General features: G+C 52.2%; 2 protein-coding genes across 2 annotated transcripts in view; one reads left to right on the forward strand and one right to left on the reverse strand.

Annotated features, from left to right (window-relative positions):
- PRDX3 (peroxiredoxin 3) overlaps window positions 1–17,280 on the reverse strand; it is a 497,514-nt gene that overhangs the window by 152,427 nt on the left and 327,807 nt on the right. The gene's annotated exons all lie outside the window — the stretch shown is intronic.
- Window positions 1–17,280, forward strand: part of GRK5 (G protein-coupled receptor kinase 5) — a 249,292-nt gene that overhangs the window by 112,769 nt on the left and 119,243 nt on the right. The window contains exon 2 of the mRNA XM_050803971.1: window positions 7,375–7,470. Coding sequence (XP_050659928.1) covers window positions 7,375–7,470 — 96 coding nt within the window. The remainder of the gene's footprint in view (window positions 1–7,374; window positions 7,471–17,280) is intronic.

A 17,280-nucleotide genomic window follows, 5' to 3' on the forward strand; every position in this document is an offset into this window, starting at 1 on the left:
TACCTCCCCCTTAACACACTTCCCCAGCCTGGCAGGAGGGCACCTCCTGGAGGACATTGCTGGCAGCTGGCAGCCGAGGGAGCCCCCGGGGCCGGAGAAAGCAGGAGTGAGAGTGGGATTGGACAAGCAATGCCCTCCCTAGAATCTGTCCCCTCTAAAGGGCCAGTGGCAGCCATGAGTCAGGGAACACCCCACCTTGCTGTTGTCCGCCTTTCTCCAGGTTTCGTCTTGGACTCCTTCCTACGCAAGGCCACCTTGGTCCTCTGGTGCCTTCCCCAGAGTGGGAGCCCCCCTGATTGGCCCTGGGCCTCGGTCACTGCCATTTTCCCTTGCCTGGTGGGGTCACCCTTCTCCATGCAGCCTCCCCTACCTGCCTGGCTACAGCCCCAGCTGTCTTGCTCATCTTTGCTCTCTGATGCATGGAATGAGCTGGATGAGGTCAGGAACCAGGTCCTCTTCCCTGACTCGTTACTGGTAGCTGGAAGGTAAACCCTGAACAGCAGAGGATCCTTTGGGAAAGCAATAAAGCCCGAGGCTCCTCGGGACAGGAAATAGCAGCGAGCCAGCGCCAGCAGAAGATCTTGCTCCTGCCTGGGTGTGTGGCTTATTCCCTGGCTCCATTCATTCCTCTCCCTGAGCCTCAGCTTTCTCATCTGTGAATAGGGTCAGTACCTCCTGAATGAGGGCCGAATGTACAGTGCCCAGAGGTCAGTGCTCAGCCCAGAGGGCTGGCAGGGAGGGAGGAGGGAGGTTGTCATTTCTTCCTGCAAGCACTCATGCCTTTACCCAGTCAGCCAAGTAACTTAATGGAAGCTCGTAATTAAGCAAGTGTTAGCTGCACCCCCCACCTTCCCAGGAGCAGATCTGACCCGAGCTGGGAGAGGGCTGTGGTCCAGACAAGCGGCTCTGCCTCTTCAGGGCAGCACGAGAAGGGACACTAGAGCTGGAGCTTGAAGAACAAGCCTTCTTGGCAGAGAAAGCCACACCTGCAAGGTCAGAGTGGGGGGGAAACGATGATGCATACAGGGTTTGGAGGGGCTGCCAGGTGGCCGGACCTAAAGCATGACTCAGCAGATACAGTTTGGGCATCTACAGTGGACCAAGGAGAAGGTGACAGAGAACCAAGAAACCCAGGTCCCTGACACTACGGGTCTGCTATCAGCGCAGGGGAGACTGATGATGGGCAAGGAAACAAATAAGTGGGAAGATTTCAGGTGGTGATGAGAGTTGTGGGCTGGGGCTGGGAGTCCAGCAGTCACTCTGCACGTAGAGGTTGAATGAGTCCATGAAAGTGGCATGCGTTGAGAGAACGGATAAATGGATCTGTAAGCTGATGTGCATGTTCAACAGAGAGAGACAGACTGACTGACCGACCAGTGCTTCCCACACACTTCCATGGCACGTGGAGACTGGGCCTGCTTCACAACCAAGGTCAGAGAAGACCTCCAGGAAGGCAAAATTCAGGCTAAGACTGGAAATGTGGGTGAGAAACGTTCAGAAAGGTAGGAAGAAGGTGCTCCTGGCAGAGGGAACAGTGAGTGTAAAGGCCCTGAGAGCAGAGGCAGGGAGGGAAATAAAGCTTAGGAAGACGATTACCGAGGCCCTGAACCGGGCCAAGGAGAACGGGCTGAGCCTGTGGGTGGTCAGGCCTGGGAACTAGTCATTCCTGCTGCTGGGACCTGAGCACAGGGGAGGTGGGAGGTGATGGCCCCAGCTCCTTGTAGGCCTAACACCCCTCCCCAGCAGGGAGGTGGGCCTAGGGCAGCTGGGGCCATAGGACCAGGACACAGGAGGAATTTTTGCAGTGGCGTGACTGGGCCCTGCCCCCTCTCAGGATACAGAGAAGCAATCAAGTCCTATGAAATAATAAACAGTGCCAATAGTTCAGTTATCAAATATGCAGCTTCACAACGCTGCAGCAGCTTGAGAGCCAAACATTTGTCTAGACTTGGTGCCCTCTCTGAGGCAGGTTTTGTTTGTTAAGAAGTGAAACCTTCTCCCAGCCCATCTGAGTTATGGAAGGTTGGATTTATTTCGTGGGACTTTTAGAGGAACTGGAAGCCAGATGTGAGGTGAGAGGCCATTCTGGGTGCCTGCTGTTATTTAGGGGGATCCCCTGCTGAGAACATCCTTGTATTAACTCCTGTTGCTGCTATAACAAATTGCTACAAACTAAGTGGGTTAAAACATCGCACATTTAGTATCTTACCGTTCCATATCTTACCGTTCCGGAGATTGGAAGTCAGACACAGTCTCAGTGAGTTAGGGCATCAGCAGGGCTGTGTTCCCTCTGGGGGCTCCGGGAAGAATCCTTCCTGGCCTGCATGCCTTGGCTTGCGGCCCCTTCCCGTCTTCCAAGCCAGCAATGGCTGGTGAGTCTTTGTCACATTGCATCACTCTGACAATGGCTGCTCTTCCTTCCTCTTCCACATTTTAGGACCCTTTTGGTGACAGTGGGCCCACCTGGATAATCCAGGATAATGTCCCTATTATTATCCATAATTTCATCCACAAACTTAATGCTCATTTGCCATGGAACCTAATGTACTCACAGGTTCTAGGGATTAGGGCATCCCTGAGGGTGTTATCCTGCCCACCATAGTCTCCCTGCCATATTCTGGAAGCTGAGGAAATAGGATTGAGGAGGAAAGTGAGCCCAGGCAGTAGCTGGAGAGTCTGCACCCTTGGCTTGGAGCTGCCTCCAAGTGGCTCACCTTTCCCACTGCCTCCACCCCTACCACAGCTGCCCCATCACTAACAGATCTCCTCCAACCCCTGTTCTTTTCCTAAATGTTGGTCAAAATGGTCATTAAGTAAAGCAGCATTTTTCCACATCCCTACCCTTGACTTACTTTTTCTTTTGAAAGTACCCAGGCTAGAGTGCCGTGGCATGATCATAGCTCACTATAGCCTCAAACTTCTGGGTCCAAGCAATCCTGTGCACCACCATGCCCAGCTATTTATTTTATTATTTTTAGTAGAGACGGAGTCTTGCTATGTTGCCTAGGCCGGTCTGAACTCCTGGGCTCAAACAAATCCTCCCATCTTGGCTTCCCAAAGTGCTGGGATTATAGGCATGAGCTACCACACCTGGCCCCAACCCTTGACATTTTAGAGCCAACCATTCTTTGTTCCAGGGGGCTGTCCTGTGCACAGCACAATGTTTAACCACATCCTTGGCCTGTACCCACTAGCTGCCAGTAGCACCTCTCCACCCAGTGGTGACAATTAAAAATGTCTCCAGACATTGCCAAATGTTCCCTGGGAGGCCATCGCTGGGGTTGGGAACCACTGAAGTAATGCCTTTGATGTCTGTCTTCCCTGCTAGCAACACTGCGTCTGGCACCGCAGAGAGCTCGCCGCTTAATCGGTGCTCAACACATATTGGTTGAACGAATCAGTGAACCTATGTTAACTTTCTTAATGAATAAATCTATAAGTGTGCGTGTATAAAATAGACTCCTGGTTTCCATAGACTGGCTGCCTGAGAATCACTCGGGGATCCTTGTAAGAAGTCACATTCCTGGGGTCCAGTCACAGAGGATTGGGGTGCAGCCTAGAAATCTGTATTGTCAAGAGTGCTTCATCAGTTCCCCCAAAAACTTAAACACATATACCATATAATCCAGCAATTTCCCTCCTGAGTATATACCCAAAAGAATGGAAAGCAGGGACTCGAACAGATACTTGTATGCAAATATCCATAGCAGCGTTATTCGTAATAGCTAAAAGGTAGAAACAGCCCACATGTCTATCCCCAAATGAACGATAAACAAAAGGTTGTATATCCGTACAAAAGAATATTATGCAACCTTCAAAACGAGTGAAGTTCTGACACATGCTGCAACATGGGCGAAGCTCGAGGACATTACGCTAAGTGAAAGAACAGACACAAAAGAACATGAATTGTAGGATTCCCTTATGCGAAGTATCTAGAGTAGTCACAATCATAGACATGGAGCGTAGGAGGGAGGTTGCCAGGGGCTGGGAGGAAGGAGGGAACGGGAGTTAATGTTTAATGGGTTCAGAGTTTCAGTTTGGGATGATGAAAAAGTCCTGGAGACGGAAGGTGGTGATGGTTCCACAGCAATGGGAACATCCTTAATGCCGCTGACTCATTCACCTAAATAATGGTTAAACTGGTACATTTTATGTTATGCATATTTTGCCGCGTGCAAAAAATGGTGCTTCATGCCTGCAGGTCTGAGAATCAGTAGTGTGTGAAGGGAATGAGGAGCAGGGGATAGACCTGTCGAGTTCTAACGACCCTCCCAGGCCTCACAGCTGCTGGGATGGGAATGTCTGACTCTGCTGAGCTAGGATTTAGGCTGATTTCTTGAGAGGATGGCCCTTCTCTGGGCGTGCATAGAACCTCTAGGCCGCCTGAATGAGAGCTGCGGCTGGATGAGGATTGACTCGTCTGGAGGCCACATGTACCGTCCCCCGGGCAGCTGCTGCCCAGCTCCGGCTGCTTCTTGCCATGTCGGGTGCCTGGCTGTGCGAGAGACGTCCAAGATCTGGATTTCGACGTGAAATCTCCTCATTTTTATTTATTGCAATATTTTTGGGGGAACAGGTGGTGTTTGGTTGCATGGAATGTTCTTTAGTGGTGATTTCTGAGATTTTGGTGCACCCGTCACCTAAACTGTGTACACTGTAGCTAGTGTGTAGTCTTTTATCCCTCACCTCCCTCCCACCCTTCCCCCAAGTCCCCAGCATCCATTATATCATTCTTAGGCCTTTGTGTCCTCATCTGGGAATCTCCTAATTTTTCAATGTTGGCAACCGGTTCAGTGAACAAGCAAGCAGACAGACAAGCCATCTAAGGGACACACTGGTGACCCTGCGGGCCTCTGGTCCAGCCTGCCGCTTTTCTGGGAGCTCACAGGCTGTGGCCCCAACTAGATCCTTGCTTCTGCTCCCGTTATGGCTGCCACGTCACTCCTGAAGTCTGACACCAGCTTTCTCTTTGATCCTCTGAGAATTTCTCTTGTATTCGGGGCACCCAGAAATGGTGGTTTACAGACAGAACAGCAAGAGCAAGAGCCCAGGGTCTGGATTCTGCTCAGGCTGGGATCTTGGCTCTGCCATTTATGAGCCACGGGGCCATCGGTGACTTGCGACCTTTCCCCCATGCCTGGATTTCCTCATCTGTCAACTGGGTATATAATAGTTCCAGCCGGCCGGACGCAGTGGCTCATGCCTATAATCCCAGCACTTTGGAGGGCCAAGGCGGGTGGATCACTTGAGGTCAGGAGTTTGAGACCAACCTGGCCAGCATGGTAAAACCCTGTCTCTACTGAAAATATGAAAAATTAGCTGGGCATGGTGGTGCATATCTGTATTCCCAGCTACTCGGGAGACTGAGGCAGGAGAATCGCATGAACCCGGGAGGCAGAGGTTGCAGTGAATTGAGATCGCACCACTGCACTCCATCCTGGGTGACAGACTGAGACTCTGTCTCAAAAAAAAGAAAAAAAAAAAGTTCCTGCCTTGTAGAGTAAGGGTGAAGCCTGCAGGTGAGGGGCTTGGCCCCGGGCAGGGCCAGTACAGGGCTGAGCAGTATGCACGTGTATGTTTATGTGTGCATGAAATGTGTGGGCACTTATATGTGTGGTCCCCGTTGGCAGAAAGAGTGAGTGTGTTGTGGGTCGAGCCACCAGCAGGCCCAGTGATTTCTTCCTCAAAGAGTTATTCTGAGGATTAAACAAGGTCATGTACAGATGGAGCCTCACCACGGCAGGTGCCCAATATGCATTCCTTCTGTCCCTCAGAGTGTGAGACCTTGGCGGTCTGTGGAGATTTGCGAGGAGGACGCTGGGGCTGGTTGGAGAGGAGGGAGTTGGGTTGAAGATGTGATAAAAGGAGAGGAGAGAGATGGACTCCTCCCCATCAGCACCCTCTCCTGCTTCCTGGCCACCAGGAGCGGAGTTCTGGTCCCGTTCTCAGAGGCAGGTGCACTGGCTAATCAGGGCCATGACCTTAGCTTTCCAGGATAGCTTGGATGACAGTTAAGAAGCCCCGGTTCTGTGCCTACTTTTAAACACACGCTACCTTGTTATCCCTCCTTTCAGCTTTGGGAGGAAGGCCTTACTGTCTCCAGTTCACGGACAAGGACTCAGAGACGGTGGGTTCTTGTCCAGGCTTGCCTGGGCAGCAGGGGACGGCCACAGGGCCAGAGCAAGGTGGAGGACGGGTTGGGCTGGCCAGGGGAGGGCTGGAGCTGAGTGCCACTGGGCTCCCCTGGGTTTGTTGGTGTGCAGACGGGGCCTTGTCCTGCCCAACCGACTCCTGGGAGGGTGAGAGAATGGAGGGGCTGCGTACCCACCCGAAACAAGCAGATGAGCTACATAAAATCCTGATAACCAAGGGGCACAAAGGTCTCCATGACCTGTGGTGAGTCACGGACAGATGGTGGCTAAGGGCCACTGTAAGGGTGGAGGGTGGGTGACAGCACCTCGGTCCCTGGGAGCCTTCCAGCCACATGGCACAGCAGTGCCTCCAGGTCCAAGGCCCAGACGCTGGTGGGCTCAGGGACACTCAGGCCCAGAGCTGCACCCCATCGCTATTTGCACCTGTGCTTCCTGACACCTGTCCACCATCCGTTGGACCAGGAGTGCGAGGATGATGGGAACACCTGTGTGCGCCTCATGTGGTTCTGCACGTTACACATGTCTGTGCATTACATGTGTTCATTACTAGTGCACATTCATTGTGTGTGTGCATTACATGCTTGTGTGTGCATGTTCATCACGTCCATGTGCTCAGTATTCGTATGCACTGGGGAGGACGTGAGGCAGGGCCCCTCAGGAGTCCCTCCTTCCTTCTAGCCTCAGAGACTTTGGGGTTTGTGAGGAGGGAGAAGAAGGGGGTACTTGACAAATGGAAACTGAAGTCCTTTTCCCCCAACATCTGGCCTCCAGCTGGGGAAGGAGATTCTCCACAGAAAGCGAGAGGACAAAATGAGGGCCATGAGGGGCCATGGGCACCTGCCTGTGCCTCCGCCCCACAGGGATGTCCCAAGCTAAAGGGGAGGTTCAGACATGGCAGACTTGGCCCCTGCTGTGGGAAGGCTGTGGTCTGGTGTGGGGGAACAGCAGTGGGGGATGCCTGGTGTGGGTGGAGTGCAGGGGAGCCCCGGGCCTCAGTGCTGGGGGATCGGAGTCGGGCAGGACTGTATGGGAGACTGAGGCTCAGAGCCCACCTGGGAGGAAGAGTGTGTGTGTATGTGTATGTCTTGGGCTGGGGGTGTGTCACTGGCTTGACCTACAGCTGTCCCTGTCTTTCAGCCCAGGAGGCTGGTGGGCAGGCTCACTGCAGGGGCCCCGCAGGCTCTGGAGCCTCAGTCCGGAATCTTTTTCCCCATCTCTACAGGGGGCGGAGGAAAGCGCAAAGGGAAAAGCAAGAAGTGGAAGGAAATCCTGAAGTTCCCTCACATTAGCCAGTGTGAAGACCTCCGAAAGACCATAGGTAAGCTGTCCTGCCTGGGAGCCGTGGGGGGAGCGAGGAGCAGGTGAACCGCCAAGCCATCTGTGCATTGAGGCAAACGGGTGAGCTGCCAGGCCGTCTGTGCAGGGAGGCAAATGCCAATCAGTGGGCACAGCATCGTGCTTCCAGGTAGGGGCTCCAGGCTGACCTCTTTGCTAATCGACATAAACAGCCAACCAGTATTCACTGAATATATGGCATGTGCTGGGCAGAGTGACCTCCTCCCAGTTACACTTTGAGGCAGGTGCTATTATTTAATATTTCACTTTACCTTTCAGATGGGGAAACTGAGGCACAGAGTGGTTCTGTGACTGGCCCAAAGTCACACAGCTGGTGGGAGGGCAGTGGAGGTGGGCCAGGCCCAGCACAGAGTCCCCTCTTGTAACTTCTCCACTTTCTTCCTGGAGCCTGTGGGTGCTGCCCTCAGGAGGCAGCCCAGGCTTTGGGAGCTGAGAGCGGGGTGAGGTGGGGCTCTCCTTTCCACCTGCTGGGGATGCCAGTGCTCCTGAGGAGCCGCTGGGCTCGGTGGCACAGCTTAGGTCCCTGTATCCAGCACACATACACCAGGCACCTCTAAGAGCAGCCAACCAAGTGGGTCTGTGCCTGGTCCCATGCAGGACACAGCTGTGGTGAGGAGGCCTGGGTGCCTGGGCGACAGCCCCCAGGGGGCAGGCATGTTGTGAGGCCCTACTCCAGAGTGTTTGGGGCCCCGGCCCTTCTGCCCTCTGTGCCCTGGGGTGGGTCCTTCCCTGTCACCGCGTGAGGGCTCCCCATCCGCTTATTATTGTCAGAGGTCATGGACATACTGAACACGTTGAAGAAGACTCAAGTCCACTGAAGGCTGGGCATGGGGTCGCGCCGCCCGGAACTCCATAGGCCCACCCTTTCTGGGACTTCTGCCCAGGGCCTGGGGTGAGCTGCCCCGTGCCTGCCCTGGAATTCGAGGCCACGTGTAGCCATTTATTCAGCTTTTCTAAATGGTCTCTTCACGGCCTGGCCCCCCGAGTTTCCAGGGCCGGGGGGACTTACCTGCCACCCCCAGGCTTGCTCCGTCCCGGCCCCGGGCCAGTCAGTCCACACTCCACGTTGATAGGTGATAGGAAGCCATCTGTGCCCCGCCCCACAAAGGCAGACATGAGCAGGTGAAGCAAGGCGGGATCCTGAAGGGTCAGGAAACATCCTCAAGACCCACCTTCCATCCCTAAAACCCCAGGCACATCAGAATCCCCACGGTGTTCTCCGGCCGAGAGTGGGGCTGGCCTGAGGGATCGGGCGCTCTGGGTCCAGGCAGACATGGGTTCAGATCCTGCCCTCTCTACTGGCCACATGGCAAGTTAATTTACCCTGCTGAGCCTGTTTCCTCAGCTGTAACACTGACTGTGAACCCAGTCACGGGATGGTGGAGTGGGTCAGATGAGACCGTGTGTGTAAAGGGCTTAGCTGGTGCCCTCCTCAGGAGACCAGGGGCCCATGCTCCTCTGCACGCTGGCGTGCTTTCTGGAGTTCCCACAGACACCACGGTGCCCTGGATGTCATGTGCACCCTTGATGCTTTTCTGCTGGGGGCACTCGGGGTCAGGTGGAAGAGAAGAGGGGTTGTGTTCCTGGGGCTGGAGCTTACTGGGGAGGATTTGACCACTGAGACTTTATGGGGAGCCTTCAGAGAGGGGAGCCAGGGAGAACCCCTCGGGTGACTGGCCATTTCCTCCTGGGGGTCCATTTTGTTCTTCATGCTAATTTTGGCTCATAGAGAACGGGGCCTGGGGTGGGACTGGGGAGGAGACCTTAGTTGCCATGGTGGCATCTCACCCATGTGTGCCCAGTGAGTACCCCCTTTCTGGTGAGCCGAGCCTTCTCTGCCATTTTCATCCTGGGTGTGCTGGCTGCCCAGAAAGCCATTCCTGGATGCTGGGCCCAGCTTCTCCCAACTGAGGGATGTCACCTCACAACCCATTCACGGTGGCCCCAGGGAACGTCTTGCACTCATCCCCAGGGCCACAGGGATACTCGGAGAGACCTTTCTGGGGTGTTGAGTTGGAGGTGAGAGCTTACAACAGGAGGAAAGCATCTCCAAGGGGAGCACTATGAGAAGCGGGCACCTCTGCACAGCCACGCTCACCTGGCAGGGTGGTGCTTCCCGGCCCTGGCTAAACTGTCTGCAGGTGGTGATGCCAGGAGTACTGTGGGGCACAGCCAGATATGAAGGCCAGTTCCTCAGAGAAGCCTCTTTTGACTTCAGAATTTAAATGAGCTCCAGGCCAGAGTCTCTCAGAGCACAGAAGGGTCCTCTTCTGCCAGAGCACCTTTCCTCAGTGTCTTGTTTGCCCCACAAGTGTGAAAGGCTCTCTGGGGAGGAACTGGATTGTTAAAATTCACCACTAGGGAATAAGAGTGAAGCTCCGCCTCAAAAAACAAAAAACAAAAAAACAAAAAACCTCCTTCCCCCTGCAGAAAAGCTTGTTCTTTCTAGCCAGAGACCCTGGAAAGGGGCAGCCAAGCCCAGCTGAGCTAGGAGCTGCTGGCACAGCTGGCTACTGTAGAGCTGCCACATTTCTGCTACAGTTCCTGCCAGCAACGCAGACACCGACTTTCTGCTTTTTTTTTTTTTTCTGGAGATGGAGTCTTGCTCTGTCACTCAGGCTGGAGTGCAGTGGCATGATCTTGGCTCACTGCAACCTCTGCCTCCTAGGTTCAAGCAATTCTCCTGCCTCAGCTTCCCTAGTAGCTGGGATTACAGGCACGTGCCACCACGCCCGGGTAATGTTTGTATTTTTGGTAGATACAGGGTTTTGCCATGTTGGTCAGGCTGGTCTCAAACTCCTGGCCTCAAGCGATCAGCCCACCTTGGCCTCTCAGAGTGTTGGGATTACAGGTGTGAGCCACTGCGCCCCCTTTTCCTCCTTCATGTAACCTGTGTCTTAGCATGGGCTGCTATAACAAATTCCCACAAAGTGGCTTAAACAACAGACATTTATCTCTTATTGTTCTCGAGGTGGGGAAGTCCAAGGTGAAAACGCCGGCAGATCTGGTGTCCTACGAGGGCCCAGTTTTTCCTGGTTTACAGTTGGCTATCTTCTTGTATCCTTGCATGGTGGGGAGTGGGGGAAAGAGAGAGGCGGAGGAGAGAGCACTCTTGTCTCTTTTTATAAGAGCACTAATCCTATTCGTGATGGCTCCAGCCTCATCACCAAATCACCTCCCAAAGGCCTTACCTCGAAAGAACATCATGCTGGGGGTTAGGTTCCAACATGTCTGTTTCAGGGAGGACACAGCCATTCAGTCCATAGTCTAGGACTAGGTTCAGTGCAAACCTAGTCCTGGATTCAAACAGCTAGCGCACCCTGGCTTTCCGCTTCTCCCCTGAGATACAGCTTCTCATACTTTGAGATGAACTAGCCCTGCCAAGGCCTGGTGCCCCTCCCAGCGCCCTCCTTCCAAATTAAGACTCTCAGATCTAGGATGGGCGTGATGGCTCATGCCTGTAATCCCAGCACTTTGGGAGGCCGGAGCAGACGGATTACGTGAGGTCAGGAGTTAGAGACCAGCCTGGCCAACATGGGGAGACCCTGCCTCTACTAAATATCCAAAAAATAGCTGGGCATGGTGACAGGTGCCTGTAATCCCAGCTACTCAGGAGGCTGAGGTAGGAAAATTGCTTCAGCCTGGGAGGTGGAGGTGGCAGTGAGCTGAGATTGCACCACTACACTCCAGCCTGGGCGACAAGAGCAACACTCCATCTCAAAAAAAAAAAAAAGACTCTCAGATTTCCTCCCTCTAGGCCTTCTCCCCATGAGCTCCCAGGTGTTGTCCTGAGGAGCACCTGAGTGTCCCTCAGCTTCTAGTCTGCCTGGTCCCACCTCGTTCACGTCCGCTGTGGGGGACCCGGGAGCACAAAATTGGGCTCTGAGCTTTTCTCCGTCCATGGACCACTCCCCCACCATGGGCCCCAGCCCCGTCTGTCCTTCTAGGTCCATAAACTGGCCTCTTGGCAGGGCCCACTCCCCTGGGAGGGTGTGAGGAACGTGCGCGCTGGCGTGTGGAAATGGACCCTTCTGTTCTGCCGGAGGGTATTGAAAAGGCTCTGTGTGTGAGTGCCGTGGGAGAGAGGCCTGGGAAGGGCAGGAAGGCTGACGTGAGCCATGAGGCTGCAGCTCGTGGCCACGGGGCCAGGGTCTGGGCCTTCCCACTGTTTACAGTCCGTCGCTGAGGTGTTTGTCCAGTCTCTGCTGGGGTCCTGCTGGAAGGCTTTTTAAAATAAAATTCTCATTTCTTTCCTAGACCAAGACACACACCGAACAGCGGCCAATACCGCATTTATTTTTCTTGTGGACACATGAGCTCACTTTCTGAAGTTCTTTGGGAGGATGTCCTGGGGCAGGCTTTTTGCCAAGGTGACAGGGCCCCTTTGGGGTGTGAGGTGGTGCCATGAGAAGGCTCCTGATCAGAGCTGAGGACAGAACCCATGAGGACCCCAGGGTGCTGCCATCTCTGGATGGCCCCAAACAGTGGTCTGTTAAAGCCCTGGCCTTCTGCCTTCAGCCCTGCCCTGGACGGCCACGGACCATCTCCACCTAGCAGCCAGCGTGATTTTTGAAAAATGAAAACTGCACCCTGTGAAATCATTCTTCTGTTGAAACCACCTGAACAGCTCTCCATCCCACTCGGTAAAACCCAAACTCCTCACTGTGGCTTGTAAGCACTTTGCCCTAAGGTGAAGCCTGTAGACCCCTTATCAGAAGAATGCTTTTATATATAAAATAGAATACATAGGGTTGCAGAGGAAACTGATCCTTTTTAAGTATGCTTACCACATGCTTCTAAAATGTATGATACAGAAATAGATGTGCTTCTTTGTTAATACGTTAAATTATAAGGTCTAACTGTGGGTCTAATAGCTATTGTAATTTTGATTTATTTATTTATTTATTTCTATTTATTTATTTTGCCACAGGGTTTGACTCTGTCGCTCAGGCTGGAGTGCAGTGGCATGATCTTGACTCAGTGCAACCTCTGCTTCCTGGGCTCAAACTATCCTCCCACCTCAGCCTCCTGAGTAGCTGGGACTACAAATGTGCACTACCACACCCAGCTAATTTTTGTATTTTTTGTAGATATGCACTACCACACCCAGCTAATTTTTGTATTTTTTGTAGATATGGGATTTTGCCATATTGCCCAGGCTGGTCTCAAACTCCTGAGCTCAAGTGATCCTCCCTCCTCGGCCTCGCGAAGTGCTGGGATTATAGGTGTGAGCTACTGCACCTGGCCAGCTATTGTAATTTTGAACTTGTCATGAACCTGAGTGAGCTTTCAGATATCTGCAACAATTGATAGGAATGGATCTTTGATTTCTGTCAGTGACAAGTCCCGGGCACTGCTGACATTATTGTAGGTTGTTGTCTACATTCATAATTGAAGGAAGTGCAAATTTTCAGTTAGAGGCTGGTGAAAAGAAAGATGACATTTCTCTCCACCCCAGTCCATGGACTCCCTAAATCCTATCCATGGTCCTTTTGGCAGTGCCCTCCCTGTGCTCCCCTACATGAGCTGGCCCTCACCTTCATCTTGGATCCCTCCCTCCTCCTCCATTCACAAGCTGGTCTCCCTTTTGTCCTTTGAATACCACACACTTGTCTCCAGCCCGGAGCCTTTGCACCTGCTGTTCTCTCTACCTGGAATGTTCTTCCTCACACTTTTTCTTCCAGGGGACTTTAAGGTCTCAGTCCAAATATCATCTCCATAGAGAAGCCTTCTAAAAAGAAACCATACCCTCCCTCTAATTGCATCCTTTCCCATAGTGCTGTTTATTTAATGTTCTTACCCATAACTCCGTCTGAAGTCATCTTTTTGTTTACTTGTGTATTTTCTGTCTCCCACACTGGACTAGATGTTCTATGTTAATAGCAACTGTGACTTGCCTGGTTCACTATGAGAACAGTGTCTGGCACATAATAGGGGTTCATTAATACTGGGTGAATGAAGGAATGAATGAGGTGAAATATTTGAAGTTAGAGCTCTTTGAATGGCATACACCTGGGAGGCGGAGCTTGCAGTGAGCTGAGATCTAGCCACTGCACTCCAGCCTGGGCAACAGAGTGAGACTCTGTCTCAAAAAAAAAAAAAAAAGAAAAGAAATTAGAGCTCTTTTAAAAAAATTGGTGACGTGTTTGCTGTACCCAAATTTAACCTTAGCCAGTAGCCTACACTTAAAGTAATTAAAGTCTGGCCCTAGGAGGCACTGTAGGAAGCATCTGCTGTAACCCCCTGGCCATCCTCACCATCCAGATGAGGCAGCTCGGCGCAATACGTGACTCAACCACAGTCTCACAGCCACTGAGTGGGGAGGGGAAGCTGGAGGCTCCTGGGCCAGGTTGGTTTCCTCTGAAGCTGTAGTCGGAGTCATGATCATGGTGATGTCAGATTTTCACAGAATCCTTAGCTCAGGGGGCTGGAGGACATCTTGTCCACCACCCATTGGTGGTGGAGTAAACAGGCTTGAAAGGGAGAGTGACCCTCCCAGGACAGCCGGGTCCCTGGTCTGGAGTGATACCTTGCAACTCCCCATAAGCATATTGCTGCATAAACATGTGGGCAGGGCCCCAGCCAGTGTACTCAAAGCAGGGCGACTTCTTAGGCGCTCAAAGGGGTGGACATTTCTATCTCTATTGTATCTCGTAAGTGTGTGTGGTGAGCTCCCCTGCTTATTCAATGCATGTTTAGTGAGCCCTGAAAACGTGCTGTCCACGGGGGAGCTGAGCAGATCGCTACTCTCCTGGAGCTCATTCACCAGTGAGCGTGGGAGACCGACTGAAATTAAGATGAGATGACAAATCAAGAAAGTTCCATAAGGGTCTGGAGCAGTTTGCTGAGCTGCAGAACCATGGCAAAGGTCTACGCCCACTTCCCTGGAGGAAGTGGCATCCCTCCTGGCCTCCTAAGGGGTCTCTCTGACAGCTCCCTGAGGGCCTGGACCACGGTCTCTCCATCTGGGCGTCTCCATTGCTGTAGCAGCATGAGTGGGTGGATGGATGTTGCCTTCTCTTCAACCTAGAAGCCAGCACTGTGAGTGGCAGCCATGAGCATTGAACAGATTCCTAGGCCAGGTGCAGTGGCGCAGGCCTGGAACCCCAGTGCTTTGAGGGGCGGAGGCAGGAGGATTGCTCAAACCCAGGAGTCTAAGGCCACAGTGAGCTCTGAATGTGCTGCTGCACCACTTCAGCCTGGGTGACAGAGCGAGACCCTCTAAAAGAAAAAAATAGAGAAGAGAGAGATTCCTTGCCACATATCTCTGCTTCCAGTGTGAGCCCCAGGTATGAACTAACAGATTTTCAACAGAACTGGCAGAGGGCAGACAGACCGGGAGAGGAGGAAGGGGTTCTCTAACGTGTGCTCGCTGAAACATCAAATAGTGACTTTATTAGTTAATGGGATAATTGTTCATGGGAGATCATTAGAGAGCCTAAATCAAAGAAGTTCTTAGGATGTCCGAAACTTGGAAGGCTGGAACATCATCACAAAGATAAAAGATTGTTGAGGTCTGCAAATATTTCTCAGTGACGCAGAAAGGTCTGTTGGGCAAAAGTGTGGCATTTTTATTTATTTAGCTCAGGCTCATTGCGTACTTTATTCTTTCATTAAAAAAAAGTCTGAGGGGGCTTGAGTGAAAGAGTTGATTATTCCACTGTTTGGCAATATTTCTGTAGGAACTGTCCAAAAGCTATATAATAAATCAAGGCCCCCTCCCCACCCCGCAACAGGACTGACGTTTATGAGGAGGCTGTTCACAGAAAGTAGCTGCTGCGTCTGGCATGCCACAGCGGTGCCCCGAACCCTCGCAGACAGACGGGGAGATTGAGTTGCCTTGTGGGAGAGCCTCTTGCCAAAGCCTTAACTGTTTCCAGGAGCAGAAGCCCCAGGCTGTGGGGGATTCCTAGAGGAAAATGTAGAATCTTTTAACATGGGGGGAAAAAAAACCATCTTCATAGTGTGAAGATTTCCTTGAAGTAGCCTAGTCCTTGGTTATTCACCCAACATTGCCTGCCTGCGTTGCCCTGCCTGCCTTGCCTCTCTCCCGCTCTCTGTCTCTCTCTCTTTCTTTCTTTCTTTCCTCCTCTCTTTCTTTATCTTTCTCTGATGTATATTTTTTGAGACGGAATCCCACTATGTTGACCAGACAGGGCTCAAGCAGTGTTCCTATCTCAATCTTTTGAGTAGCTGAGACTGCAGGTGTGAGCCACTGTGCCCAACTGCCTTGTTCTTTTTTTTTTTTTTTTTTGAGACAGAGTGTCACCCTGTCACCCAGGCTGGAGTGCAGTGGCGCAATCTCAGCTCACTGCAACCTCCGCCTCCAGGGTTCAAGAAATTCTCCTGCCTCAGTCTCCTGAGTATCTGGGACTACAGGCGCCCACCACCATGCCTAGCTAATTTTGTATTTTTGGTAGAGACAGGGTTACACCATGTTGGCCAGGCTGGTCTTGAACTCCTGACCTCATGTGATCCACCTGTCTTGGCCTCCCAAAGTGCTGGGATTACAGGTGTGAGCCACCATGTCCAGCCTGCCCATGTTCTTTAAACCAGACACTGGCTGATGGATACTTGTTAAGCTCCTCCTCTGTGCTAGGCATTGCTGCAGTCACCGGAGCTGTGTCACAGGCCACCCTTGTCCAGCAGCGAGGGCTCATGGAAGGATCTCCGTCACTGTCATCAAGATCAAGTGGTGGTGCTGCTGCTCCCAGCCCTGTGACTTTGAGCAAATAGCTTACTTTCTCTGGTTTGCAGTTTCTTTGTGTATAAACTGGAGACGCTAACACCAACCTGGTAGAGCCTCCGGGAGGGCCAGCAGAGTGTCGCACACAGGCCATCGTTGTCATCAGCATCATCATTGTCATCGTCATCCTCACGGCGGTAGTGGTTTGAGGGCAGAGGCTGAGGACCCTTTGAGAGGGTTTTGGAGTTTCCCAGAGAAGCTGAATCGGCTACACATGATGAATGAGGCCAGCTGCTTTTGTGCTGAGGTGAAGTGGGTTCAGTGTCCCAAAGACTGCTGCCTTGGTGTCATCAAAATCCTCCTCTTCCTGGAGCACTGCCTGAGCTTCCTCTTCTTGGAAGCCTGCCCTGATTCCTGCAGTCCTCAGCCTTCCTTCCTCCCGTGGCTCCACAGTTTGCCCAGGGAAGCTGGAAGCATCCCACTCTGCCCAGGCCCCTGCTCTGCCTGGCGTGTTTCCTTGAAAGGACATGTGTTATCTAGAAGCCTGCAGCCCCGAGTCCTAACAATGGTTATCCCCAGGGAAGGCGTGAAAGTCAGAGGGGACATTGGCTTTATCTGTAAGGTCGTTTTTTTCTGTCTTCCCACGAACAGTACTCAGTAACAAACCAACTGCATTTTAGTTGGGCAGTGCTCCCACCCACCCTCCAGATCCCTTCCAGCTAAAACCCTTCCCCCTTCCCTCCATGTGTTTCTCAGTTCCCCGTTTTGTTTGTTGGATTGTTCCACTGCCCCTCCTCCTCACCCTACCACCCTTGGATCGTAATGTAAAATTCTTTTACCATGTCAATAAATTATTAAAAATACAGGTACTTTGACCTCTTTCTAAAAAAAAAAAAAAAAAAAAAAAAAAAAAAGAACGAATTGGCATGTTCTTTGTCTAATTAAAAATCAAATGAATAAAGACTAGATACCCTGCCTGATTCCATGATGGGCAGAGGGAATGGTGACACTGTTTCCCCCTTTCCTTGTTAGCTTTGTGCCTCCTGATGGGCCTGGGGTCCCTGAGAGGATGATCAGAGTCTCACA

Source organism: Macaca thibetana, chromosome 9 (genome assembly GCF_024542745.1).
Source record: "Macaca thibetana thibetana isolate TM-01 chromosome 9, ASM2454274v1, whole genome shotgun sequence".
Lineage (NCBI taxonomy): Eukaryota > Metazoa > Chordata > Mammalia > Primates > Cercopithecidae > Macaca > Macaca thibetana.